General features: G+C 43.6%; 1 protein-coding gene across 1 annotated transcript in view; it reads right to left on the bottom strand.

Annotated features, from left to right (window-relative positions):
- Positions 1 to 16,748, bottom strand: part of LOC311498308 (uncharacterized protein) — a 61,204-nt gene extending 44,456 nt beyond the window's left edge. The window contains exons 1-2 of the mRNA XM_084558841.1: positions 16,330 to 16,748; positions 6,246 to 6,323 (exon numbers count right to left, since the gene is read on the bottom strand). Coding sequence (XP_084414967.1) covers positions 6,246 to 6,294 — 49 coding nt within the window. The 5' untranslated portion in view covers positions 6,295 to 6,323; positions 16,330 to 16,748. The remainder of the gene's footprint in view (positions 1 to 6,245; positions 6,324 to 16,329) is intronic.
- Positions 16,749 to 27,338: the final 10,590 nt, after the last annotated feature.

Below are 27,338 nucleotides of genomic sequence, written 5' to 3'. Positions count from 1 at the left end.
CACAGTTTGCAGAGTTTCCGTGTGTGTTTGCATCAGTTGATCCTCAAGACAGTTAATCTCTGGTCATAATGACTCAGTTCACCGTTAAACACTGAAGTCTGTCAGTCACACTCATCTGGTTTCCTTATTTCCTGTTATTGGCAGTCGTCTCTTTCTCATACGTCTGTTTCTGTGAGGGCCGGTGTGTTACAGTTTAGACTCAGGACGTGTTTGTATTTCTTTCTTAATGAGGATACAGACTGGATGGTTTCATTAGAACCAGGTTTAAGCTGGGTCTTGGTTTAAAGGCTGAGGTGGTGTATCGTATCAGAGAGGGTCCTCACAAGTGTAGTAGAAATCTGCACGTGTTTGTGTGTTTGAAAGCTCTGCAGCTGATTTCAAATCCAGGATGTGGTTTAACAAACGTCTTTCTGATGCACAACACAACCCAGCCCTTTATCCCCAAACCCGAACTCCTAACCCTCAAACCGTCCTTTGAATCAGTCCTGGTCCTGGTCCTGGTTCTGGTTCTGGTTCCAGAGACCAGAAATGTTGTGAAATTGTTGACCCAACCCACTAACAAGTCTAAAGTGTTTGCTTCACCAACGTCTTGTGCAAGAACCAAAAGGCAAAAGTGAAAGTGGAAGCAATGAACAGACACAAATTAAGATGTTCATCAGGCAGGTACTGAACTCCTTCATCTCATCTCATCTCATCTCTTTTTATTTCAAGTCACCTTCATCCCATCTCACCTCATCAAGTCACATTCATCTTACCCTGTCCTGTCTCATCTCAACTAATTTTATCCCATCTCATTTCATCCCATCTAATCTCATTTCATCAAGTCACCTTCAAGTCAGCCATCTTATCTCATCCTGTCCCATCTCATCTCATTTCATCCCATCTCATTTTATCTCATCTCATTTCATCCCATCTCATTTTATCTCATCTCATTTCAACTCATCTCATTTCATCCCATCTCATCTCATTCCATCCCATCTCATTTTATCTCATATAATCTCATTTCATCCCATCTCATTTATTTCATCTCATTTCATCAAGTCACCTTCAAGTCAGACATCTTATCTCATCCTGTCCCATTTCATCTCATTTCATCCCATCTCATTTTATCTCATCTCATCTCATTTAATCCCATCTCATTTTATCTCATCTCATTTCATCCCATCTCATCTCATCTCATCTCATCTCATTCCATCCCATCTCATTTTATCTCATCTAATCTCATTTCATCCCATCTCATTTATATCATCTCACTTCATCAAGTCACCTTCAAGTCAATTCAATTTCAATTCAATTTTATTTATATAGCATCAATAACAATACAAATCGTCTCAAGACGCTTTACAAAAACCCGGCCTGAAACCCCCAGAGCAGCCTGAAGGCAACGGTGGCAAGGAAAAACTCCCTTTTAACAGGAAGAAACCTCGAGCAGAACCCAGCTCATATGGAGGGACCCATCTGCCTAAGGCCAGCCGGGTACAGACAGAAGAAAGAGAGATGAAAAAGTCAGCCATCTTATCTCATCCTGTCCCATCTCATCTCATTTCATCCCATCTCATTTTATCCCATCCCATCTCATCTCATCTCATCCCATCTCATCTCATCTCATCTCATCTCATCACTTCCTGCTAGCCTTCAGCCATTCTAGTCTGCAGCGCCCCCTATGGACCCGTTTGTCTTTGTCCGTCTTAACGTCCACAATCCCAACGTCATGGTGTTTTCAGTCTGAACGTCCCATAACCGACAGTAAAAGAACATTAATGCATTCATTCAGGTTTGTTCTCTGTGAATCTGGTTTCCATGGCGTCACATTAAGATAAAAATCACTTCTATTGTTCCTGTGATTGTTTCTGCTCTGCCGGAGGGAAACTCATTAGATTCATATCTTTGATTTGTACCCGTATCTCAGCCCTTAAAGAGGAAATAAGCGACACTTAATAAACATCCAGGAAAGTGTTTACTGGCCATGAATGATGTTCAAACACCACGTGGTCATTTTCATTTTACAGAGCGATAAATTCTGACAGGAACCTTTAACTAAACATCAGAAGGAACACATGTTACATAACCCTGAGGATGACATCCACCCTAAAAACACAAGCTGCTGTGACACAGAGCAGAGGACAACATTTATTCTGTAATAACAGACTTAGATTTAAAGATCATTTAAGTCAGAAACAACCATTAACCAGTTCGATTAGTAAACTAATCTGATTCATAAAGTGATTATTTGATGAGTGATCAGACGTGTGTGGATTCTTACTGGCTGCAGACTGTGAGCAGTGAATACCGTTTTAAGGTGGAATTTCCCTTTAAACACACGCTATGAAACTACGAGGTGGCGTGGATTCCAGCGTGTGATTACAGTAATAAGAGCTCCTCGCTGTCGTGTTTCTGCTTCGACGCTGACGTTTAAAAAAGAACAAAGTGTAAAAACATCCCACTGTCGGTTTGTCCGGTCGCTGCTGTAGAAACGTTCTAGTGAGGAAGAGCCTCTGACTTCCAACAATCAAATATCAGTCAATGATTCACTCATGAACTCCAGACTGGACTTCACTTCAACATTTCTCTTTGACATCTCCAAAGACTAATACACTCAGAGCGAATAATTAGAGATCAGTCTTGATCAGTATAAGAATAAGAATAAGAAAAACCTTTATTTGTCCCACAATGGGGAAATTGCAGTTTGCAACAGCATGCAGAAATAACAGAGATATAATAAATAATAGATAAATTGCACATATTAGGAGTGCTCGTTGTGGAGCCTGACAGCAGCAGGAAGGAAAGACCTTCTGTATCTTTCCATACAAGGATTTAAAATGATCTGACTGATTCAACCAACAAGGATCTTTAGGAGTTATTTATTTATGGTCTGAAATAAACCAAAACCACGTCCAAAACTTTTTCTTCTACTGAGCATCAAAGCTGGCAAAAAACTAAGAAGAAGAAGAAAAAGAAGAAAAAGATGAAAGAGAGGAAGAAGACGTAGAAGAAGAAGAACCAGAACCCTGGTTCTAACATGAAGGTCGTCCTCTGTTAGTCAGTAACTAGTGTAATGTGGATGTGTGGTGAGGTGGTAGTAGTTGATCATCTAAACAGAATCCATGGAGTCCACTCAGTCAAAGGCTGCACCCAAACAACAACAACAAACACTGAACGTTTAAAAGAAGAGAAAAGTTTCCTGGAGACAGCGTCAAGGAGAAACATCTTCCAGAGAGGGTTAGGGAGTTTATGGCAGCGTTGGATGACCAGAACATTTCTGGAGTAGAGAACACAAGGTACCAGCTACCCTCTCCACACTACATTAACTTTGACTGAAAGATTTATTGGACTGAATCCAGTCCACTCTAGGAGAAGACAAGGAAGACAAGGACAGACTTTAGGAAGCTACAGGAGACCAACTCTAGGAGAAGACAAGGAAGACAAGGACAGACTTTAGGACGCTACAGGAGACCAACTCTAGGAGAAGACAAGGAAGACAAGGACAGACTTTAGGACGCTACAGGAGACCAGCTCTAGGAGAAGACAAGGAAGACAAGGACAGACTTTAGGACGCTACAGGAGACCAACTCTAGGAGAAGACAAGGAAGACAAGGACAGACTTTAGGAAGCTACAGGAGACCAGCTCTACAGGTGTAAAAACTTGTCTGTGGAATATTTTATATCCTATTCTATTTCATTATTTATCTTTTTACGCTTGTTATTTTTTTTCTGCCCTCTCTGTAAGCTGTTGCAAACTGCAATTTCCCTATTGTGGGACAAATAAAGGTTTTTCTTATTCTTATTTCTCAAGAACATTTAACATGAGAGAGGGACGTCCCTACAAATAATTCTGAAAGGTCTGAAGAAACTCTGGTGTAACTTTAATCCAGATGTTTAAATCGTGTGAATGTAACTTTAGGCTCTAAGTGGACTTTAGAGTTCTTCTTCTTCTTCTTCTTCTAACTGGAGCGCAGGGAGATACCACAGTGGACGGGGGTGGGGTGGGAGAGTCCAAGTGGAGATGACCTTTTAACAGGGAGTGAAAGTGAGGTTCACAGACTGCAGCAACATGTTGACACAGACGGAGACAGGAAGTGAGTTTTCTCACGTCATCGTGGCCTTTGACCCCCGTCCTGTGTTTACACTCATTCCTCCAGCGATAACTCCCCCAAACAATCCTCTGACTTCACAACACGCTCAACTTTACTATCTGAAATTTAATAATTAATGGAGCTCGACATATTTAACCTGAGGATTTTAGATTTTAAACCATCAGACGTAGACCTGATGTGAAATTCAGAGATGTCTCATGTTTTATGTTTTCTTTGTCTTATATACTAAATAAAGTGTAGAATGAGAGGAGAGAAAGGAGGAGGAGGAGGAGGAGGAGGAGAAAAATGGGTTGAGGAAGAAGGACGGGGAGAAGAAGGATTAGGAAAAGAGGAGGAGAAGGGGATGGAGAAGGAGGAGAAAAATGAGGAGAAGAAGAAAAATGAGGAGAAGAAGAAGAAGAAGAAGAATTAAGAAAAGAGAAGAAGAAGGGGCTGGAGAAGGAGAAGGAGCAGGAGAAAGGGAAAAAGGAGAAAGAGAAGAAGAAGAAGAGGAGGAGAAGGAGGAGAAGGAGGAGACATCTTTGCTCCTCTTGTAAACTCATGATGTTTTTTCTTTCCTGTTTTATTTTACAACCACAGATAAAAAGACGTGAAGAAGAATTCATTCATAACTTTCAGTCACATCAGAGCTCCTCTCCTCTCTATTCTTTTCTTATCAGAGTAATAATACCACCTCCTCCTCCTCTTCCTCCTCCTCCATCATTCTATTCCATCGTTCCTCTTGTCGTTCTCTCTCTCCAGTCTTATCTTGGGCGTTCTCTCCATTTTCTGCCTCATTCTTTTCTATCGGCTGTAATCAGCTGATCTGCTCCGGCCTTTTATGGAGAAACATTGTTGGGCGCGACAGAGAGAAGGAGGAGGAGGAGGAAGAGGAAGAGGAGGAAGGAAAACAGGAGGAAACAGGAGGAGAAGGTGAAGACAGAAGATGAGTAGAAGAAGAAAATGATGAAAATAAGAAAAAGGGGAGAAGGGGGAGGAGGACGAGAAGAAGGAAAAAAGAAGATGGAGAAAGATGAGGATGTGAAGGAGGAGGAGGAGGGGGTCAAGAAGGAGGAGAAGGAGGAGGAGGAGGAGGGAGAAAATAGATGAAGAAGAACGAGGGGAAGAGAAAGAAGGAATAGAAGAAGAAAAAGGAGCACAAGAAGAAGAAGGAGAAGAAAAGGAGGAAGAGGAGGAAGAGGAGGAAGGCTGAAGGTTCACACCAGTCCTCTGATCCAGGAGGTTTTATTGTGATTATTAGAGGAAGGACTCCTCCTCCTCCTCCTCTTCCTCCTCCTCCTCCTCCTATTCTATCGTTCCTCTTGTCGTTCTCTCTCTCCAGTCTTATCTTGGGCGTTCTCTCCATTTTCTGCCTCATTCTTTTCTATCGGCTGTAATCAGCTGATCTGCTCCGGCCTTTTATGGAGAAACATTGTTGGGCGCTAAACTTTATCACCACAAACCATACGACTTCCTGTCTGAGAGTGTGTGTGTGTGTGTTGTGTGTGTGTGTGTGTATGTGGCTTTAGTGAGAGCAGCTCTGGTATGTTTGTGTGTTTGTGTGTGAATTCTAACTATAACAGCAACTAAACATCATGGTGGCTGAGTGTAATTACACCTCATTACTGACTGTGTGTGTGTGTTTGTGTTTGTGTGTGTGTGTGTGTGTGTGTGTGTAGTAGCGGTGGTCCGGCCTCACTCTGGTTTCGGGGACATGAAGTCTCAAAGAGAAACTTGAAGCTAAAGACTCGAAGCGTAGAAATAAAATCTGCATCTACGAAGATGCTTCTCCGTTACCATGGAGACCAGATCAAGTTATGAGTTTAGAGCCAATCATCAATCACTGTAGAGGAGCAGAACAGAAGAAGAAGGAGGAGGAGGAGGAGGAGAAAGAGCATCAGGGGGAGGAGGAGTAAAGGAAGAGAAGAAGAAGAGAAAGCAGAAACATCCTCAGTAGATTACCACCAGACGTTCTACATCAGATCCATCTGGAGTTTATTTAATCTGATTATTAAAGGTAGAACTGGTCTCCATGGAAACACAGCCAAACTCTCAACTCTGGTGGGACTAGAACCCACAACCTTTGAATCCGTCCTCTGCTCTTTGACACCGAGTGAGTCAACCACATAGAGGAGGTGGAGGTGGAGGTGTTCAGGTGTAGAAGTGTCTCACCTGAGTTACTGGGCGATCTCTGGCTGCCACGCCGTGACCCCTCAGGCATGGTGTGATGATGTCACAGGAAGTAGAAACCTGAAGAAAAAGACGGGAAAGAAGATTTTCACCAGCGGTATCTCAGGTTAGCCTGAACGAGCTAACGTCAACGTAAACTAGTCAATGTTAGCCTAACCAGCTAACATAATCTTTATCCAGCAAACACTAGCATAAACCAGCTGAAGTTAGCCTAAACCAGCTAATGTTAGTCTAAACCAGTTAACACGATCTTAATCCAGCAAACACTAGCATAAACCAGCTAAAGTTAGTCTAAACCAGCTAATGTTAGCCTAAACCAGCTAAAGTTAGCCTAACCAGCTAACACAATCTTAATCCAGCAAACACTAGCATAAACCAGCTGAAGTTAGTCTAAACCAGCTAATGTTAGCCTAAACCAGCTAAAGTTAGCCTAACCAGCTAACACAATCTTAATCCAGCAAACACTAGCATAAACCAGCTAAAGTTAGTCTAAACCAGCTAAAGTTAGCCTAAACCAGCTAACACGATCTTAATCCAGCAAACACTAGTGTAAAGTTAGTCTAAACCAGCAGAAGACCTTTAAACCTTTAGGCTTGAAGTGAAATCCAGATGGAGAGTCTGACTCTGACTCTGATAAGAGTTGAGTTTTTGCTCAGTGGCACAAAGAGGGAAAAACCTTAATAAGAGGAAGACGATGACGTCCATGTAAAACAGTTCTCTTTTCTTTTGTGTGAACAGTGTGAGGACATATGTAATGTTTGGCTGGAAGACAAGAATGTGGAGTGTGTGTGTGCTTGTTTAACTTCGGTTGTCGGGGCCAAACTCTTAGTGGAATACTAGCGTTGTGGGGCCATGTTGTCCTTTAGAGGGTTAAAACCCGTTCAGACTGGGTTTCTGGGTTAGGGTCGGGGTCAAAGTTGGGCTTTACGTCGATGGACGGTCCTCACAGAGATGGAAACACTGGTTTGTGTGTGTGTCATTGATACAGTAACACACTGACCCAGTTAGTCCGTTGCACATAAACAAGTGTTTCTGCAGCTGCTTGCAGGAAAACTGAGAGCTGTGGGTCAGGGGTGGTGGGGGTGCATGGATGGGGGGGGGGGGGGGGGGTAAAAAGGGAGCAGGGATTCTGGGGTGTCGGTAACACAAGCCAGATGAAGAGCAGGTCTGCAGGTTACTGGTTGAAATCCTTTTACTGTGGTGGAAACACCTGCGGATTCTCTTCATGTGCCTAAACCAGCTAACATTAGCCTATATGTTAGCTGAGGCCAGCTAACCTAAACATAAACCAGTTAAAGTTAGCCTAAACCAGTTAACATTAGTCTGAACCAGTAAATGTTTGCCTAAAGAGCAATGGACTAGAAGAGCAATCTTAAAACATAAACCAGCAACTGTTAGTCTGAACCAGCTAACATTAGTCTGAAAGTGTTAGCCCCAACCCACCAAACATTAGCTTAAAAAAACGTTACCCTGAACCAGCAAACATAAACATAAATCAGCAATGTTGAGTTTGTATAAACTAGCTAGCATTAGCTTATATGTTAGCTGAGGCCAACCAGCAAATATTAACCTTAAACAGCTATTATTAGCCTAAACCAGCCAACATTAGCCTAAACCGCCTCATATTAGCGTACACCATCTAACATAACCTAAAACATTAGCCTAAACAACGTTAGCCTAAACCAGCTAATGTTCCATTAATTCCTGTCCACATCTAAACAACGTGACGTGGAAACACCAGACACTGAGATTGGAGCTACATGTCCTTGAGTTTAAGTATAGAAATGTATTTGTTTTAGCTCTAGAGGAAACTAATAAATAAAGCTAAACACAGACTCCAGGAAGAGCTCACAGCTAATTTAATTTCTATCCTATTTAGCATCAAAAAATAACCTCCTAAGAAGGCATCAGCAGCCTCTTGTTACAAAACACATAAAACTTAGATGAACCTAATCTAATCTGACTTTAACATAAAACCTGACGGACGCTCTCTGGAAGCCTTTCTGGTCCTGTAAATAAGACATGAAGATAAAACACTGATTATATCATCGAGTAAATGTGATTATGGATCATTAGTGTCTATGACAGACTCCCCCCAATTTGTTTTAAGGTTTAATGTGAAACTAGTTCTTGTTGTTTTGTAGCCATGAATAGGAGGTATTTTTGGTAAAAGTTAATATGAGGGGAGGTTTGTGTTTTCTGCGAAGGTCCAACGTCAAATCAGTGATCTGAAACCTGAGCTGATGAAAGAACTAAAACCCTTAAATCAGCAAACATTAGCACAATTCAATAATAGTCTAAACCAGCTAATATCAGCCTAAATAACGTTAGCCTGAACTAGCTAACATAACTGTAAACTGGATAATGTTAACCTAAATTAGCTAATGTTAGCCTAAACCAGCTAATGTAAGATTAAACCAGCTGCTGTTAGCTACTATTAGGCTAAACCAGCTAACAGTGACCTAAACAATGTTAGCATAAACCAGCTAACATGATCTTAATCCAGCAAACACTAGCATAAACCAGCTAATGTTAGTCTGACCCAGCTAACATTAACTGAAACCACTTAGCACAGCTAACATAAACTAGCCAATATTAGCCTGAACCAGCTAACATTATCTTAAATCTTGATTTCGTCATTAAACCTCAAAGAAAGCTGAACGATGAAAGACCCATTTGACTGCGACCCACAGGGATATTAAAAGGTTGTAGGTTAGAGTCCAATCGGAGTAAAAGTAGAAGCTGACTTAATCACATGCCGCAACTCTGCAGCAAGATTGAGGCACAATAGGGTCAATCTATAAATCACCAGCTTTTACTGAAACTTCCTCCTTAATTCTAGCTCTTTTTTTTTGGATATAAAACAACTTGGATGACTGACTTAGAAAGAAAGCCGCTGTAAACGACTGATCAGCAGTTACTGAAAACCATTTTTCTGGACAAACAAATACACAAGTATTATATTTCTGTTTCATGTCTTTGATTAGCTTCCCTTTGTGTAAAAATCCACTGATGTTTTGAGTTGTTTATATGAAGAAAATCCTGAAGGACGCGCAAACTTTCAAGATCCACTGTAGCTTGAAGAAAAGTGTGAGAATTACAGAAGTCTGAGTCTGAAGTGTCATGGGTCAAATCCAACTGTGCGGTTAACCAAACGTGACGTTCCAGGAAGGTTACACACACATTTAAGATGACATGTATTTATTTCCTGGACACACTCAGAGCTTTTTCTCACAGATGAAAACTTAATCTTATCACAGCGGGAGCAGCTCAGACAGAACAGACCACTTCACCAGTTTGATAAAAAAATTAGTCACAAATTTGAGTTGAAGTTAAAATGTCTGCTGAGAAAAAAAACATAGTAAACATGAGCCTAAACTAGCCACCGTTATCGTAAACCAGATAACGTTAACCACATAACATTAGCATAACATCATTAGCCTAGCTACCTAGGCTAACTTAGGATCATCTTGAGAAACGCTGAAGGATCGTTAAAATAACTTCTGCAAAAGCTAATTGTTTAATGAGAAACTGGAACGCGAGAGTCTATGACGTCCTGATCTCAACACACACGTCTTCTTTAACGTGTCCATCAGTATGTGTGTGTCTGTGTGTGTGTGTGTACACTGGCCAACCTCATCATCGCCGACCGAGGTATTTCCAGGTGCATCCGTTCCAAACACACCTCATCACACATGAACACACCCTGTAACAGCGGCAGCAGACCAACACTCTCACTTATTACATCCTGGTCACTCAGTGTGTGTTACTGATGCCTTATCTCGTTGCCGCGGTAACCCCCTTAAACTGTAGACACACACGTCAGCTACGATGAGCCGACAAACAATGAGCCAGTTCCTCAAACAGGTGACACCTTTCTTTGAGTTTCACGCAAGAGTGCATCCGGACGGAAGGGTCAGAGGTCAGAGGTCAGAGGTCGTAGCTGTTCGCTAGTTTAGCTTTTTCTTAATGTTTCATTAAGTGTCAGTGGTTTCCTCTCCTCTTGATCCTCCGTCTATCTGAAGCCTTTGCAGAATCAAAAATGGAAAATAAGTCGGTTTTTCTACACATTTTCAAGTCACCTGAACTTTACTAATCACGTCTAGAACTACAGTCAGACCAGGTCATCTTTACTGTGGTGGGACTCGAACACACAACCCTTTGTCTTTTTTCTCTTCTGCTTATCTATGAGTCCAATGTAAACCCATGTCCCAGAAAAACTGCAGCTGACAATCAGAAACCCTACTTTAGAACCTCATGAAGTCATTGAAGGGTTAAAGAACAAAGACTCGTCTCTACATTCATGAGGAAACTGTTCACAACATGTGTTCAATTAACTGCACAAACAGAAATACGTTTGATTACCGTGACAAGGCCGACAGAAAATGTGAATAAGTGACGTCACGCTCGCTGCCTCCTCGGTTATTTGTTGTTTTTTGGCTCAAACACACGTGATGGAAAAGTAAATCAGGGCAAACAGAGATTGATTACAGTAATCACAGAGAAACTGGAGAACAAGCAGAATTATTGGTCTGAAAATACTTAAACACGCAGCCTGGGAACGGAAAGAACCCACCTGACAAACTATAAACTACAGCAGAGGCAACGAGCTACTGAGCTTCACATTATTCATTATCTGTTAGCATTAGCATTAGCTAACTCAGCTAGCAGAGCAGTCTGTCCAGGACTAGTGGGGAACATTTTTAACCTGTTTCCCAAATAGATTCAAGAAGAAGCAGTTTGATGTTTTGACTGAATGAATGAATGTTGTGTTAAAATATGTCTGGTTGGAGAAAGTGAACGGATCAAAATCACCACGAAGAGTCGACAACAACGAGACAACAGCTGACTGCGGGTCAACACATCTGTAAAGAGCAGAGAATGACCTCAGACACATGAAGGTATGCAAAACTACAAGAACACAAAACTGACACCAAGACATTTAAAACAATGAGAAGATGCAGCCGTTCAGGGTTTTATCTCATCTTGATCTTTTTCGTTTCAGACTAAAAGATGGTTTTTGAATTTAAAAAGTGCACGGAGCAATCATGTAGCTGTAATCAAACAGAGCACCAGTCCTCAGCAGCAGGACAATCACACACTCACAACATCTCATAGACTGCACTTGCACTAAGCTGCACTTTATTTACATTTCTTCTTTTTAAGGTTGTTTTATATGTTTCATAAGTGTCTTATTCTATGCTATTTATACGTGTGTCTCTTAAGCCTTGAGTCTCTGTGAGTCTCTTATGTTCTCATAATGAAAATGAAGACTCTTGATTCTTGGTGTAAGTGAAGCATCCATGTGGAGTTAAGTTATTTCCTGATGCAGGAATGAAGAACTCCAACAGCACTGACACGAAGACGTTCAAAACAGATGTCAAACAACTAAAGAGACAATTTAAATCAAACCCAAAGTAACACAAAATGAGGAGCTACAGACGAACAATGAAAACACAAACTGAAGAATGTGTCTGATGAAGACATGAGGACGTTACCAGCAGCGTGAACAAACGGCCAGAGAGGGACGCACAACACAACAACACAATGGCCGCTGCCCACTGTTACTGTCTGAGACTAGACAATGTGACCCAGAGGAGGAAACGCACACAAAGCTATTGTGTTTGAGGAGGACGGTGGAAGAAAGGGCACGGAGACACAATCACAGTCATGTCCATTCATTAGGGACGACTGCACTTCACACGCTACGCTCTCTGTGTCTCTGTGGTCCAATCAAACGTCCAGAGGAGCTGGCGCCTTCAGGCTTCAGGTTTATGTTTAGCACAACGACACCGAGTCTGACAGCTGACGTAGACGGACTCAGACTGACCACAACTGGATAGTCCAACAACCAATCAGAGGCTTTTACTTGTAAATCACATTAAGCCCCGCCCCCCACATGATCTGATTGGCCCGACAGATATTTCTTTGAGCAGAATCAGTTCCTAACAGAGAGACTCCAGATCAACTTTCCAGTCATTTCTCTTTTCTCCTCGTTGATCCCACCCTCAGTCGTCATCTTCATCAGCTGAAGTTTCTCCAGATCCATCTGGACCGACGCCTCAGGTCTCCTCATCCAGATATTTACATGAATCTTTGTTCTTACCAAGAAATAAATCAGATCTTAGCATGTGAGAGTCTTTCCATCTTGTTCCAACATCTGGATCATGTCTCCAAGTCAACCAGCAGCTGTTGATGGTTCTGATCCAGCGGTAGGTAGAGATCCATTAGAGACAGCAGCTGCTACAATATTCTACTGACCACATGATGGCGCTGCTGATTTACAGACACACAAACTCACCTTCCTTCCTTCCTTCCTTTCCATCCTTTCTTCTTTTTTCCTTCCTTCCTTCCTTCCTTCTTTCATTCTTCGTTCCTTCCTTCCTTCTTTCTCCCTTCCTTTCCATCCTTCCTTCCTTCTTCCTTCCTTCTTTCATTCTTCCTTCCTTCTTTCATTCTTCCTTCCTTCCTTCCTTCTTTCTTCCTCCTTCCTTCCTTCTTTCCTTCCTTCCTTCCTTCCTTCCTTCCTTCCTCCTGAAAATACTTTGTTCAGCCCTGAAATTTAAAATATGCCTTGAGATCCGATCACAGTTTCCCGCCCTGTATACAAAGAAACACTTACATTATTTTATCAGTAGGAGGATGTTGTCATGACTTGGGATGATGATCCAGATTGTGAAACAAGCCATAAAGTCTTTCTCTCACTGAAAACTCACATTAATCAATCGCTCCTCCTCCTCCTCCTCCTCCTCCTCGTCATATTGAATCATTTCCTGAGTTGATTCTAGTTCAGATTAATTTATTGGTCTTTAATGTGGCCCAGGACTCAGACCGGACCTGTCCTGGGTGTGTTCACACCTGTCCTTCTAAGCTGACCACTTGTGATCTGATCCCTCAGGACAGACACCAGATCCGCGCTACCAGCAGAGATCATCACTGCTCACATCTGCAGTGAGCTCTTACTCTGGTTTACTCTGAGTTCTCGGTGAGTTTGTGCGGTTTAAACAGCTTTCTGCTCAGCTAAGAGCAAACAGACGACAACAAACAGACTCTGTCCAGCTTCATAAACACATTCAGGTCCTCTCAGTATGTAGGCCAGGACGCCGTGTGTGGTCTCGCTGTGTTTCTGTACACAGACGTAACACTGGCTCGCACACATAAACACACAATAGCTCCACATTGTTGTCCTGCTGTTTCCTTTGTGTTCATGGCGTCAATCAGCGCCTCCAACCAGCGCACACACTGACGGTACTGTGTCCACAGCGCTACAGCCTGACAGCTGTTCACCATAAAGACCAGAAACCATCGGCCTTCGCAGTAAAGACTCCCACAGCAGCACGGATGTTTTTAACTCAGCCGTGTCTTTATTTCCTTCATCATCAGAGATGTTTGTTTCCTCTGAGGATGAAGCTTCCAGGGTTCAGCTCTAATCTGAGTCTCTGTCAGATCTTAACATGTGAGAATCTTTCCATCTTGTTCTAAAATCTGGATCATGTCTCCAAGTCAACCAGCAGCTGTTGATGGTTCTGATCCAGCGGTAGGTAGAGATCCATTAGAGACAGCAGCTGCTACAATATTCTACTGACCACATGATGGCGCTGCTGATTTACAGACACACAAACTGAGATCAGATCTCAGGTGCTGGCTGGGGACGCATGTGGAGACACATTTAGATTAAGACCAGGTGGATGGACAGGTGATAAAAAAAAAAAAGGTTATTCTAGAGGAGAGTTAATCAGTGTGTTGTGGGTTTGAATCCCACCAGAGACACAACAGATGACTTAGAAAGTGGTCTGAGTTTATGTCCAGGTCACAGATTGGGTCAGAGTGATGGTTCTAGGAAGTTTGGTCTTCGTTTGAAGTTGTTCTTATTTCACAACGTCAAACGACTACAGTGTGAAAATTACCTCAAAGAGAAGACGACAAAGAGAAGACGACAAAGAGACCGAACGACAGCAAAAAACTACGACTACATGAAAAAGTGTTGGACTTCTAGCTGAGGGTTCAAGTCCCACCAGAGTCGACCTTTAACCTTAAAATGTCGCCTAGAATATTTAAGTTCCAGGTGAAGCTAAAGGAGGAGGGGAGGACGGCTGGAGGGGGGTAGGAGGCTTGGGGGGGGGTGCGGGGGGGTTCCCAGTTTGTGACTAACAACACAAAGAGCAGAAAGAAAATGAGACGATGACTTTTTATGAGAAGACAGGAATGAGTCATGATGACAGAGACAGACACACCTGAACCTGTGGAGACGTGGAGCTGAGGCTAACGACAGCTAGCAACCTGAGAGGACACCCACCTGTCAGTCAAACAGGCCGCACCCTTTAAGTCTACAAAACTTTAATACTTTATAGAATATAAACAGATGAGTTATCCAGCTGGCCTGTATCGTATCTCTTTCCTTAGGCCTGTCGCTGCTGGGACCATAACTTCTCTCAAAAGGTTCGACTCTGGTGGGACTCGAACCCACAACCTTTGAATCTCTCCCTCAGAGCTTAGCTAGAAGTCCAACGCGCTATCCATTGCGCCACAGAGCCACATGTCCTGCACCCCTCCTCCTCGGGACGAGAACCAGACGTGGGACGTCCAGGACTCTCTGGTGTGTGTCTGTAACTAACAGTCATGTCCTGTGTGTGTGTGTGTGTGTGTGTGTCAGTGTGTTTGTGATGTTGTGTATCTGTGTGTAGTTGTTTGTTACGCGTAGCGTGTTGTGTAGTTTGTCTCTTTGTGAGTCCTCAGCCACTGATGAATGTGTGTTGTTGTGTTGTTGTTGTTGTGTTGTTGTTGTGTGGTTGTGTATCTTGTGTAGTTTGTGTAGCCCTGCGGTATCCACTCGTCTCCTCAGCCGCTGATGAACGTCACACTCTGACCTCAGGACGTGATAATTATTATGAACGACAAACACCGGTCACCGTGGAAACGACCCTCCGGCATCCCATAATTACCCTGCGTGGGCTCCATATTAAAACTGCTTCCAAATACTTGACATGGTTGAGGTGCGTTTGATTTCTGTTTGGAAGAGAGGGACTTCTGAAAACTCTCCCTTTCCTCCAATATATTCATTCCTTCCTTCCTTCCTTCCTTCTCTTCTTCCTTCCTTCCTTCCTTCCTTCCTTCTCTTCTCTTCTTCCTTCCCTCCATGCTCACAGCTTTCAACTTCCTGAATGCACATTTCCCACTCTTCACTGAGAGCCTGAACACACCACCACTTTAAGATTCTTTTCACTTCTCAACATTCTTACTGGTGGTGTGTTCACTGACACCCTGCTTGTGCCGTAAATGTGGCATTCAGGACAAAACTGCGCAGAATTACTATTATTATTATTATTATTAATTTTGAGTTCTTTTAACAAACACAGGGGCTTTTCTTTTTAGTCGCAAAGGAATCCAATTTTTTGCTGTAACAAGTGAATAAACCAAACTAACTAAAGTCAGATGGTTAAAGGGTTAAACTGCAGCTAACTCGTTGTAAAGAGACAGATTTGAAACAGATGACAGTTTTAACGCTGCTGACGTCCTTCGTAGCGCCCCCTACAGGCCACAATGAAACACTACACGGACTCATATTAAAAAGGCTCGGTGGCCAACTTGTGTGTGTATGAGGAGGTGTCACGTGAGGGAGGTGTCAGTAAGACCGGAAGTGATGACGACATATTGTTAATTGCCAATTAATGACTAAAGTTAATTAAGTTTTTAATTCGTGAGAATTAAACGCTTTAATAGAAATATTAATAATTAATATTAATAATTAAAATAATAAAAGGCGAGTTCGCCAAGAAACGTGCACGCGCACTGCAGTTATATGCACGCGCATGTGAGAGAAAAACCATTATGTTTGGGCTTTTATTTTGTAATTATTCTCAGCTGATCTGCTTTTATTTATTTTATTTTATTTTATTTTATTTTATTTTATTTTATTTTATTTCTGTGCACTTTTACTTTTTACTGTTAAAATAACATCTGCTCCACCCTCCAACATCTGCTCTTATGTATAAAATGAAATAAAATAATGATATATAAAAAAGTAAAATCAAATTAAATTTAAATAAAAAGTGGAGTGTGCTCGTACCTCGGTGCCGGTGGTGGTGGTGGTGGTGGTGGTTGGGGGGGGAGACATGTACAGTCCAGCGGCCGGTGCTTCTCTGCAGACCCCGCCGAGCTCCCCTCCTCTCTCTCCGTCCCTCTCTCCGTCCCTCTCCGGTTCTCCTGTTGCTTCAGCGGCCGCTCCGGACGCATTGAATCAAACGCTCCCCGAGACTTTTCTTTTCTTTTTTTTTTTTTGTCTACTTCTCTTTCTTTCTCAAACAAATTCCTCCAAACAAAGAAGAAATAACTAAATTAAAAAAGTGCTGTCAGTCCTCCGCTTCGTCCCCAAATCAAGTTTTACGCACAAAAACCTGAATCCATCCAAGTCGCGTCCGGCTCCATGAAGCCTCCGCATCCACTCGGACCATGAAGGAGGAGGAAGTGGAGGCTCAGAGACGGAATTAAACGCGTTAACAAAGTCAATCTCCCGGTGAAAGATGGGATCTGGTGGTTTGGAGATGAGCTCCGGGCGGCGGAGAGTCGACTCGACCCCGTCTGCTGCTGCTGCAGAGGAGGGAGGGAGGAGGGAGGGAGGAGAGAGGGAGAGAGGGAAGGAGAGAGGGAGGTCCAAAAAGCATCAGAGAGATTTCTGTCAAACGTCCAGCTGTTTACAAGAGAACAAAACTCTCTCTAAGAACCAGCTTCACCCTGGAATGTGTTTTTAATCCTCAACCGTTTCAGCTGAGACCAGAACCTTTATTAAAAGAGTAGAAGAAGAAGTTTAGAGCAGGATGAGGCTGATCAATGACTGTGATCAGGAGGAGGAGGAGGTGACATGGAGGAGGAAGGAGGAGAAAAAGATAAGAGAAGGAGGATGAATGGAGGAAGAGGAGGAGAAAAAGAAAGTGAAGAAGGAGAAAGAGAAGCAGGGAAATATAAGAAAGAGAAAAAGAACAATACGAAGGAGAAGTAGATGGAGAAGAATAAGAACGAGGAGGAGCAAAAGAAGAAGGAAAAAGAGTAGGAGAAGAATGTGGAGAAGATGTAGGAGGAGGAGGAGGAGGAGGAGGAGGACAGGATCAGGGATATAGAAGGATGAAGAGTAGATAGAACGAGGAGGAGGAGAAAAAGAAAGAAAGTGGAGAAGGAACGCGAGGACACAGAAGAAGGAGAAAAAGAAGAAGAATCAGAAGGAGGACAAGGAGAACAAGAAGGACCAAAAGAAGAAGAAAAAAGGAGAATTACGAAGGAGAAGGAGGTCAGGAGGAGGAGGAGGAGGAAATGTTTAAGAGGAGGAGAAGAAGAACTTTGTGTCCTGTCCTGAATAGACAGAGTAGAAGAAGAGGACGCTGGAGGTGAATGTTTCCTCTAATCAATCTGACTCTAAATATTCATGTAAACACAGGAGGTCACATGATCCATCTGGAGGTTTCTTCTTCTTCTACTGGACAAACTGTGACTGTGGAGGAATGCATCCACAAACAGAAGCAGATGTGAGAGAGTGTGAACACTAAGAAAACACAGAGGGTAAACAGAGCCTCACCCTCCTCACCCCTCCTCACCCTCCACTCTGTCCTCAGACCAGGTCAGGAGGTCATCAGCAAACAAGAGGAAAACGTCCAGAGACCAAGAAGAAGAAGAAGAAGATGACGAAGAAGGAAAAGAAGAAGAAGAGGAAGAGACAAAGACAAAGATGATGATGAGAACAAGACCGTGAAGAAGAAGATGCAGAAGATGGAAAATAAGGCCAAGAAGAAGAAGAAGAGGGTAAACATGAAGAGAAGGAGAAAGAGGAGGAGGAGGAGGAGAAGTATGGTCTCCTCCTCGTTATTTGTACATGTGGCAGAAACTCTTCCTCGTCTCTCAAGAGTTTTTCTTTTCCCGGTGGATTCACTCGTCTCCTGGTCTCGTGTCTCGGCTGCTTCTCGTTGATATTCCATCTCTTAATAACCGACCACATTTCCACTGCTAATGACACGGCGGCAGCCATCTTGGCTCCGAGCGGCGTCTCATTAGAGGCTATCTGAGAAACCGACAGAAGAGACAGAGACGGAGACGGAGACGGAGAGAGAGACGGCAAACACATCAGGAGGAAGTCAGAGGTCAGAGGTCACCGTAAAGGAAAATATATGTGTGTGTGTGTGTGTGTGTGTGTGTGTGTGGTCTTGTGTTTATTAGGTTGTGGGTTGAACCACCTGCCCAAGTGTCCTTTAGCACGAGACTGATATGTTTACGTAACATACAGGAGAAGAAGAAGAAGAAGAAGAAGAAGACGATGAAGAAGAAGAAGGAGGAGGAGCATGATAAGGAGAAGGAAGAGGACAATGGAGTTGAAGAAGAAGGAGGAAGAGGAGGAGGAGGAGGAAGAAGAAGGAAGAGGTGGCGGAGGAGGCCGAGGTCTCATGAACACACGGACACATGAAGGAGAGGAAGACGCATGAGAGGAGGAGGAGGAGGAGGAGGAGGCCTCCTCCATGTCCTCCTCCATCTCCTCCTCCATGTCCTCCTCCATGTCCTCCTCCTCCATGTCCTCCTCCATGTCCTCCTCCTCCATGTGCTCCTCCTCCATGTCCTCCTCCTCCATGTCCTCCTCCATGTCCTCCTCCATGTCCTCCTCCTCCATGTCCTCCTCCTCCATGTCCTCCTCCAGTCCTGAATGTGTAGAGTCTTAGAAGACGACCAAGATGTCTCCACATCTCCATCGTCTCTGTCCACATTGATTCCATCTTGGTTCATCTAGTTTTTCTACCTCCATGTTTCCGTCCCTCACCTGATGCTGATTAGTAGAGGTTACCATGGTTACCACCACCACCACCACCTCTACTCCTCTACACCTGTACCTCACCTGTTGGACGATCAGACCGTTTTCTGGTGTGTTGTTGGTGAAGCAGCAGATTTTCTTCGTTAAAAGTGAATTCTGCTCCGATGGTTTTTATGGTCTCTAATTAGCAGGAGAGAGACGCTGCTTATTACAGGCCGCGGCCTCGTCTTCACCAATAAGCATTTACAGCTGTGGTATGTCCCAGAGAGGACAGCGTCTCACACTAAGACAACGAGGGACACACTAGATCCATGAGTGTCTGTGTCCTACATGCTGGTGTCTGGACCTGGACCGGGCGAACGAGAATCAACAACACAAGCCTCAGCCAAGAGAGAGAGAGAGAGAGAGAGAGAGAGAGAGAGAGAGAGAGAGAGAAATAGAAAGAAAGAATTACTTTCAAAAAGGAAAACTGAAAAAAGAAAGAGGACAGCAAGATGATGAGGAGAAGGAATAAACGTAAAAAGGACAGAGGAAAAATCTATGCATGAAGGAAAAACACAAAAGATGCAGAGAAAAGAAAAGTGATAGAAAGAAGTGATGGATCTGAGCCATCAGTGGTTTGTGGCAGCCATGTTGGATCTGTTTAATAATCTTCATTTGACACCGATCAGCTGTGAACAGAAAGATGCACAAAATGTTTCTGACTACAGTTAGTTGTGAGGCTAGGAAGAGCTATTGTTAGCTGGGAGGCTAGGAGGAGCTACTATTAGCTTGGAGGCTAAGAAAAGCTACTGTTAGCTGGGAGGCTAGGAGGAGCTACTATTAGCTAGGAGGCTAAGAAAAGCTACTGTTAGCTGGGAGGCTAGGAGGAGCTACTATTAGCTAGGAGGCTAAGAAAAGCTACTGTTAGCTAAGATGCGAGGAAGTAGGAAGAGCTAATGTTAACTAAAAGGCTAAGAAGAGCTACTATTACCTGGGATGCCAATAAGCTAGGAAAGCTACTGTTAGCTGGGAGGCTAGGAAGCTAGGAATATAGGAAGACCTAACATTAACTAGAAAGCTAGAAAGAGCTACTATTAGCTAGAAGGCTAGGAGTTAGGTGTAGCTACAAACCATCATGCAGAGCTGTCCTCTCCTGAATCAGCTGATCAGTTGTTCATTCTAGATCTTCATGTTCTTGTGGAGATGTTTCTGGATTCCTTCCATCACTTCCTGTTTCTCTTGTCATGCTCTGGTTCTCTCAGCCAATCAGATGATCTGAAACGCTGCAGAATGAGGTCACATAGAACCAGTGTTTTCGGAGAAGTGTTTGAAGTTGTATTAACTCAGTGTCGTAACAGCTCAAGGATTTATAATCTGTAAACACCCCCATCTCTCCTTTAAGTCTTTTCTGTCCATTATTGGTCTGTTGTGACGTCTTCCTCTTCCCACTGTCTCCTCCATCTCGTCCATCTTCGTTCACAGCCTAGAGGACGTCCACCCTTCAACTCCATGACCAGGAAGACAACAGGAAGTGACCTCGACCTTTGAGTCTGTGAACCACAACTCTTCGGTTTCCTCAAAGGGTCCAGCTCTGTTGAAACGTGACACGTTTCAGGCCGTCGTCTTCTTTACACTCAACACTAAATAAACTGTTAAACTGAAGACCTCAGTTTTTATGGAGCCACTAATTCAATCAACAATCCTTCCCTGGGGAGTTCCATGTGTGAACAACATGGAGGAAATCTCCATCTTCTTCTGGATTGTATAATGATCACAATGGTAGAATGTGATGATGTCCAGGATAAATAAAATGTCCAAAGGTTGAATTGTGTGTACGTTGCCTCCTGTAGTGGAATCAGGAGGATTTTGTAGCCAGATTCACTTTCAAGAGGTGAAAACCCAACGTGGAACACTTTGGGTTCTTTGGTTCTCCAAATGTCCAAATGGAGAGTGGGCCTGGTTCTATTGTTACTAGAACCTTTGTGGTATTTCTCTAAACTCTTGGGACAATGTTGCTGACACTGAAGTCTGGCCTATCCATAGAGACCAGGATCCATGGAGACCAGGGTCCATAGAGACCAGGGTCCATAGAGACCAAGGTCCATAGAGACCAGGATCCATAGAGACCAGGGTCCATAGAGACCAGGATCCATGGAGACTAGGGTCAGGAACATGGACCTAATAGTTCTAGAGAGGGTCCTGATTTATTTTGGGTGTTGTACCTCCCAGGACACTTGGACTGAAGAGGTTAAATCCAACAGACGATTTGACTAAAACCAAAACCAGACCAGGTGTCGAGTTGAACATACTGACTGTGCAGAGTTTTGACAACGTGACGTCAATTTTGAGAAATGTGTTTACGAAGAGTAAACGACTGTAAATTCCTGATTCGTTAGTGCAGCGGTCTCCAACCTGGATGATTTTCCACCGAGCGGTCATTATGTTCTGCTGCCTCATCGCTGGTTCTTTCCCTTTAGTTTACTGCTCATTTTATCTGACGTTGACGCCTTCGTCTGTCGGACAGTAAAACTGAGGAAAACAGCTGATGATCTGATCCTCTCTCACTCTGAAATTAAACTAAAATATTATAAATTTCTGTGTGACTGCGTAAAAGACTTCATCTGCTGTTTTTAACAGTTCATCATATTAATACATATGTCAGTGTCGTTATTTAGCAGTAAAATCACTGACGGTGGATCACAGCTGACATTCCTTCCAGACATGTCAGCGCAACTTCTACTTCCTGCCCAAAAAATGTTGCTGCTGCATGTGTGTGTTCTTTTTTTATTAGGTTGTGGGGACCAACGTTTTGCTGGACACTCAGATTGTCCTTATGTGGTCCTTAGAGTCAGAGGTTACTAAGTGGTCCTGTCAAAGACAGAAACACAAGAGTGTGTGTCTGTGGATTAGGTCGTTTTCACTGAGTCAGCCCGTCGACTGTAATCTCCAGATTGATGTTACTCATGTTATGAGGACGTAAATCTGTTCTCACGCTCTCACAGTGGAGGCTCTCTTCACTTCTGAGGACAGAAACAGTCAATCTGCTCGTTGGGTCTGAGGGTGGAGGCGGTAAGGTTTAAGGTGAAGGTCAGTGTTAGGGTTAGGGTCGGGTTCTTGGTCACCCTGTGTGTTAACATGTCTTTATCCCTGTCCACCGTGGCAGCCTGGGGGGGTAACACACACACTCACACACACACACACACACACACACACACACAGTACCAGTCATCTCTAACCACAAGTGATTCAACGCAGCCCTCTCTGACATAATGCATTCCTAACCTTAACCTAAACCTGATTACTACCCTGAACCCCCAGCACCAGTGTTCCCTCCAACTCTGGAAGAACTATAAAGTCTCAAAAGCAGATAATAAATTGAAACTCTTCTAAAAGAGTGAATCTAACCGAACCAGCCTGAATCCTGAGCAGTGGTTCTGAAGCTCAGTGTCGTGTCTCCATCTTTGCAGCACCAGACTCCACCTAAAAGAGGAGCAAGGATCATGCTACCACAAGTCAACATCGACTCTGGTGGGACTCGAACCCACAACCTTTGAATCACTTCCTGAGTAATTTGCTAGAAGTCCAACGCGCTGTCCATTGCGCCACAGAGCCTCAACGTCAGCTGTCCATGCTAGCATTCAGAGCGAGCTTCTAAGATGGACAAAGAGCAGCTCTGTCTCCGCCCGTCTCCGTCTTTGTCCAAGGAAACATTGCCATTAGCTTGAAGGTTAGGAAGCTAGGAAGAGCTACTATTAGCTGCTACTAGCTAACATAGCTGGGAAGTGCTTGTGTTGACTGGTGGAGTCTAAGAGTGACATACCCTGATGTGTAAAGGGTCTCTGGTGGACGTCCTCCAGACTTCTAGGGACGATGTCAAGATGTTTTTGAATCATCACAAACAGAAGATGATGAAATAATGAAACAGATATAAAATAGAGCAGCAGCAGCTCCAGATGTTAGCGGCCTCCAGTGTGTATGAATACAACCAGAGAGCATCCTGGTTACCATGGTTACCAGAGACGGTAATGACAGGGCCTGCCGTCGCCCCGGCAGCCAGGTGAGCTGCGAGGTGATTGGCTGAGAGGATGAGGCGTGTTAAAACGTTCTACCTGTGGCTTCTAATCACATCGGTGCAGATTACAGAGCAGCAGGTAACACGGTGTCGGGATGATCACTAAGCTCAGTCAGTTATTATCGCTGTTATGTCTCTACAGTGTTTACTTGTTGTTTAACTTTTGGTTTTAGAGCTTCTACCTGAGTCTGGATTTAAGTTTCAGTCGGATTTTATTGAACGAGGTGGTGTCAGTAAAACTTTATTTGTTTAGTGAATCAGTTGTAACTCTAAAACTCTAATATGCTCCAGTACTTTCCTGAAAACCATGTTGTAAACACTTAGAGACGTGTCACCTGCCCCCTGGTGGATTCATCCAGGCTCTGCACTCAGTAGCTTTTGGCAGCCGTTTCAAAAATGGCCGCCTTCATCGACTTTTCATTTTTTAATTTTTTTGCGGGGGAAAGGTTAAGAATATAATTCATGTTGACATTTAATTATGAATATTTACTTTACTGAAATAACCTATAATTACTTTATACATTATCAGATATGATTCAGCGGCTATATAAGGTCATTTATTGTGATGGTTTCATGGTAATATTTTTATTATTCCTTCCACAATGGCAAATTACTCAAAACATTAAAATCTCATCTTAAAATATATATTAAAAAATGTGGTCAGTAATTTACCTTAACACCCACTTTATTAAATGTAAAGTGTAAATCTTTATCAATTATGATTTGTTTTAAATAATAAAGTGACTCGTCGTCAGTTTCCAGACTGACTCTGAATCATCCAGGTGAGCTTCTCCTCCAGCTGCAGACTCAGAGTCTGAATCAGTGTTGAGGTGTGAGATCTTGAACCAGAGCCAGATGTTGATCTCAGACGACGTGGACGACCGTCGGCCTGTTATTTCCTCTTTAGTCAGACGGTGACAGAGGTCAGACGGCTGGCACTCGACAAGTATTTTCCATCTCAGACGTTTAATATTTCTCAGGCTTTTTATAGAAAACAAACTGATTCACTGCAAACGTCTGCCTCCCGCCATCGTTCTCTCCATCTTTAGCTCCGTCTGGGTTTAGATCCAACAACCTGCTCCCTTTCATAGCTCCAGGTTCCTGTTGAAGATCACTATTTTCTCAGAGTCTGACTCATGTATCCAGCTAGCATGACGGCTGCTGTTAGCTGCACTAGTTAGCATGAAGCCTGGAGACGTGACGCTAACAGCAGCAGCTCTAAAGCTTCACCGGTCGACTGATAAACTGTCAAAGAGAAACGAAACACAAAGGAATCATAGATAGACACTAAGAGAGACGCAGAGGCTGCAAAGCAACACTACAAAACCAGTGAGAGATGTCAAATGACCACAAAGAGTAAATTACATGAGCACATTTTGATCACGGTCTTGTTTTTATAACGTCGTGGGTCCAAACTCCTGCAGAATACCAAAGTCGTGGTGTCGTATTTCTTTGTCCTTAGTTGAGCAGGAATGCATGGAAGTCAATGGAAAGTCCTTTCAACCATAGAAACATGAGTGTGTGTGTCTGTTTGCGTGATGTGATACGAGGCCTCTATTTATTTTTTTTTTAGAGCTGTTCCCACGACACCAAACGACCTCCACCTCTCTCTGTTTGTCTATAAATGGATCGTCTGGTGGCGATTTGGTGACCAGTCAGACTGGAAAAGGACAAAGAGAAAGAAAGAGAGAGAGAGAGAGAGAGAGAGAGAGAGAGAGAGAGAGAAGAAATATTCAGAGGAGGAGATAAAAGAAAACAGTTTTAAGGAGTAAATAACTTTTCGTTCATCATAAGACCCAGATATCCTGTAAAGTTTACTGCTGATCTGAGACTTAGTTTGGTGCTTGAGCTTTACTCTTCAAAACGAAGTCCAACAGTGACATTACTATTAGCTAGGAACATAGGAAAAGCTACTCTTATCAGCTAGCTATCAGCTAGGAAGCTTGGAAGCTAAGAAGAGTTACTATTGGCTAGGAAGCAAGGAACAGCTACTATTAGCTGGGAGGCTAGGAAACTAGGAAGAGCTACTATTAGCTAGGAGGCTAGGGAGCTAGGAACAGCTACTATTAGCTGGGAGGCTAGGAAACTAGGAAGAGCTACTATTAGCTAGGAGGCTAGGAAACTAGGAAGAGCTACTATTAGCTAGGAGGCTAGGGAGCTAGGAACAGCTACTATTAGCTGGGAGGCTAGGAAACTAGGAAGAGCTACTATTAGCTAGGAGGCTAGGAGACTAAGAAGATCTACTATTAGCTAGGAGGCTAGGAAACTAGGAAGAGCCACTATTAGCTAGGAGGCTAGGAAGAGCTACTATAAGCTAGGGGGCTAGGAAGCTAGGAAAATCTACTATTAGCTGGGAGGCTAGGAAACTAGGAAGAACTACTATTAGCTAGGAGGCTAGGAAACTAGGAAGAGCTACTATTAGCTAGGAGGCTAGGAAACTAGGAAGAGCTACTATTAGCTAGGAGGTTAGGAAGAGATGGGGGGGCTAGGACGCAAGGAGAGCTACTATTAGCAGGGAGGCTAGGAAACTAGGAAGAGCCACTATTAGCTAGGAAGCTAGGAAAATCTACTATTAGCTGGGAGGCTAGGAAACTAGGAAGAACTACTATTAGCTAGGAGGCTAGGAAACTAGGAAGAGCCACTATTAGCTAGGAGGCTAGGAAGAGCTACTATTAGCTAGGAGGTTAGGAACAGCTACTATTAGCTAGGAGGCTAGGAAGCTAGTTTGCGCTGCCATTAGCTGATGAGGACGAGCTAGCCTCTCCTAAACCAGACAATAATAAGTGAATAGTTTCTCAGGGTCCAGCTGCTACACCTCTTCCTCCTCCTCCTCCCCCCTGTGGCCCAGATGACATCAGTGATGGAGGGATGACTGATCTCAGCTGACTCATGGCTCCATATCTGGGAGGTGAGCTAATATCAGTCTTCAGGGTCTAATTTTAGAGCCGTGTGTTTTATTGCAACACCAAGGACAGAGAGAGAGAGAGAGAGAGAGAGAGAGAGAGAGAGAGAGAGAGAGCACATCAGTCCAGATGTTTCCTCTCGTATGAGTCCAGAGAGACGAGCTGCAGGCGGCCGGATATCACGACAACAACAACTTCAACACTGTGACTCCATCTTTGACAGGAACTAAAGGGACAATCATGTCCTCTAGAATAAAAACGTCTGCTCTACCTGGGCTAAACATCAGGTGAGGAGTAGAGGCGATGTGGTGGTAACCATGGTAACCTTTACTAATCAACATCAGGTGAGGGACGTCTTCCAGGAGGGACAGAAACATGGAGGTAGAAAAACAAGATGAACCAGGATGGAATCAATGTGGACAGAGACGATGGAGACGTGGAGACATCTTGGTCGTCTTCTAAGACTCTACACATTCAGGACTGGAGGAGGACATGGAGGAGGAGGACATGGAGGAGGACATGGAGGTGGACATGGAGGAGGAGGACATGGAGGAGGAAGCTGGAGGAGGACATGAAGGAGGACATGCTTCTTCATCTTCTTCTCCACATTATTTTTTCTTTTTCCCCTCCTCTTAACCTTCTACTTCTTCTTCCTCCTCCTTCTTCTTGTTCCACCTCTCCCTCCTCCTCCTCTCTTACTCATCCTTCCTCTTCTTCTCCTTTCCCTCCTTGCCCCCCCGCCTTCTTCTTCTTCCGCCCCGTCCTCTTACTCATTCTTCCTCCTTCTTGTTCTTCTTCCTCCTCCTTCTCTTCCTCCTCCTTCTTCTTCTTCCTCACCCTCATTCTTCTTACTCATCCTCCCCCTCCTCCTTGGCCTCCTTCTTCTTCTTTTTCTTTCCTCCATCATGTGATTCAGTCTCCGTGGAAACAGAGAGACATCTCCTCATCACAGTCATCAGGTCATCGTTGTGACCTCATAAGGATGAAGATGAAGATGAAGGACAGCAAGGAGCCGTAGTTCATGTTGTGGTTTGTTTGATTCGTTCACCTTCTCCTCTTCCTCAGTGATGATCATGTGACCACCATCTCATACCAAGCTACCAACTGTTGGCCCCCAGCTGGCCTGGCCCCCCCTCCCCCCCTGCATGTCTGACATACTGGGGCCGGGAGGAGCCACGACTACAGACTGGAGCTCCAGAGAATCAGCTTCAGTTACTTGTGTTGTTTATAATTATTATAATTATTATTTTAAAAAATAAGAAAGGACACAAACTTCCTCCTCCACCTTCATCTTCTCCTTGTTGTTCCTCTTCTTCTTCTTCCTCCTTCACTCA

Source organism: Chelon labrosus (genome assembly GCF_963514085.1).
Source record: "Chelon labrosus genome assembly, chromosome: 13".
NCBI lineage: Eukaryota > Metazoa > Chordata > Actinopteri > Mugiliformes > Mugilidae > Chelon > Chelon labrosus.
The sequence above is the reverse complement of the archived record's forward strand: the minus strand, read 5'-3'. Positions and strand labels throughout refer to the sequence as shown.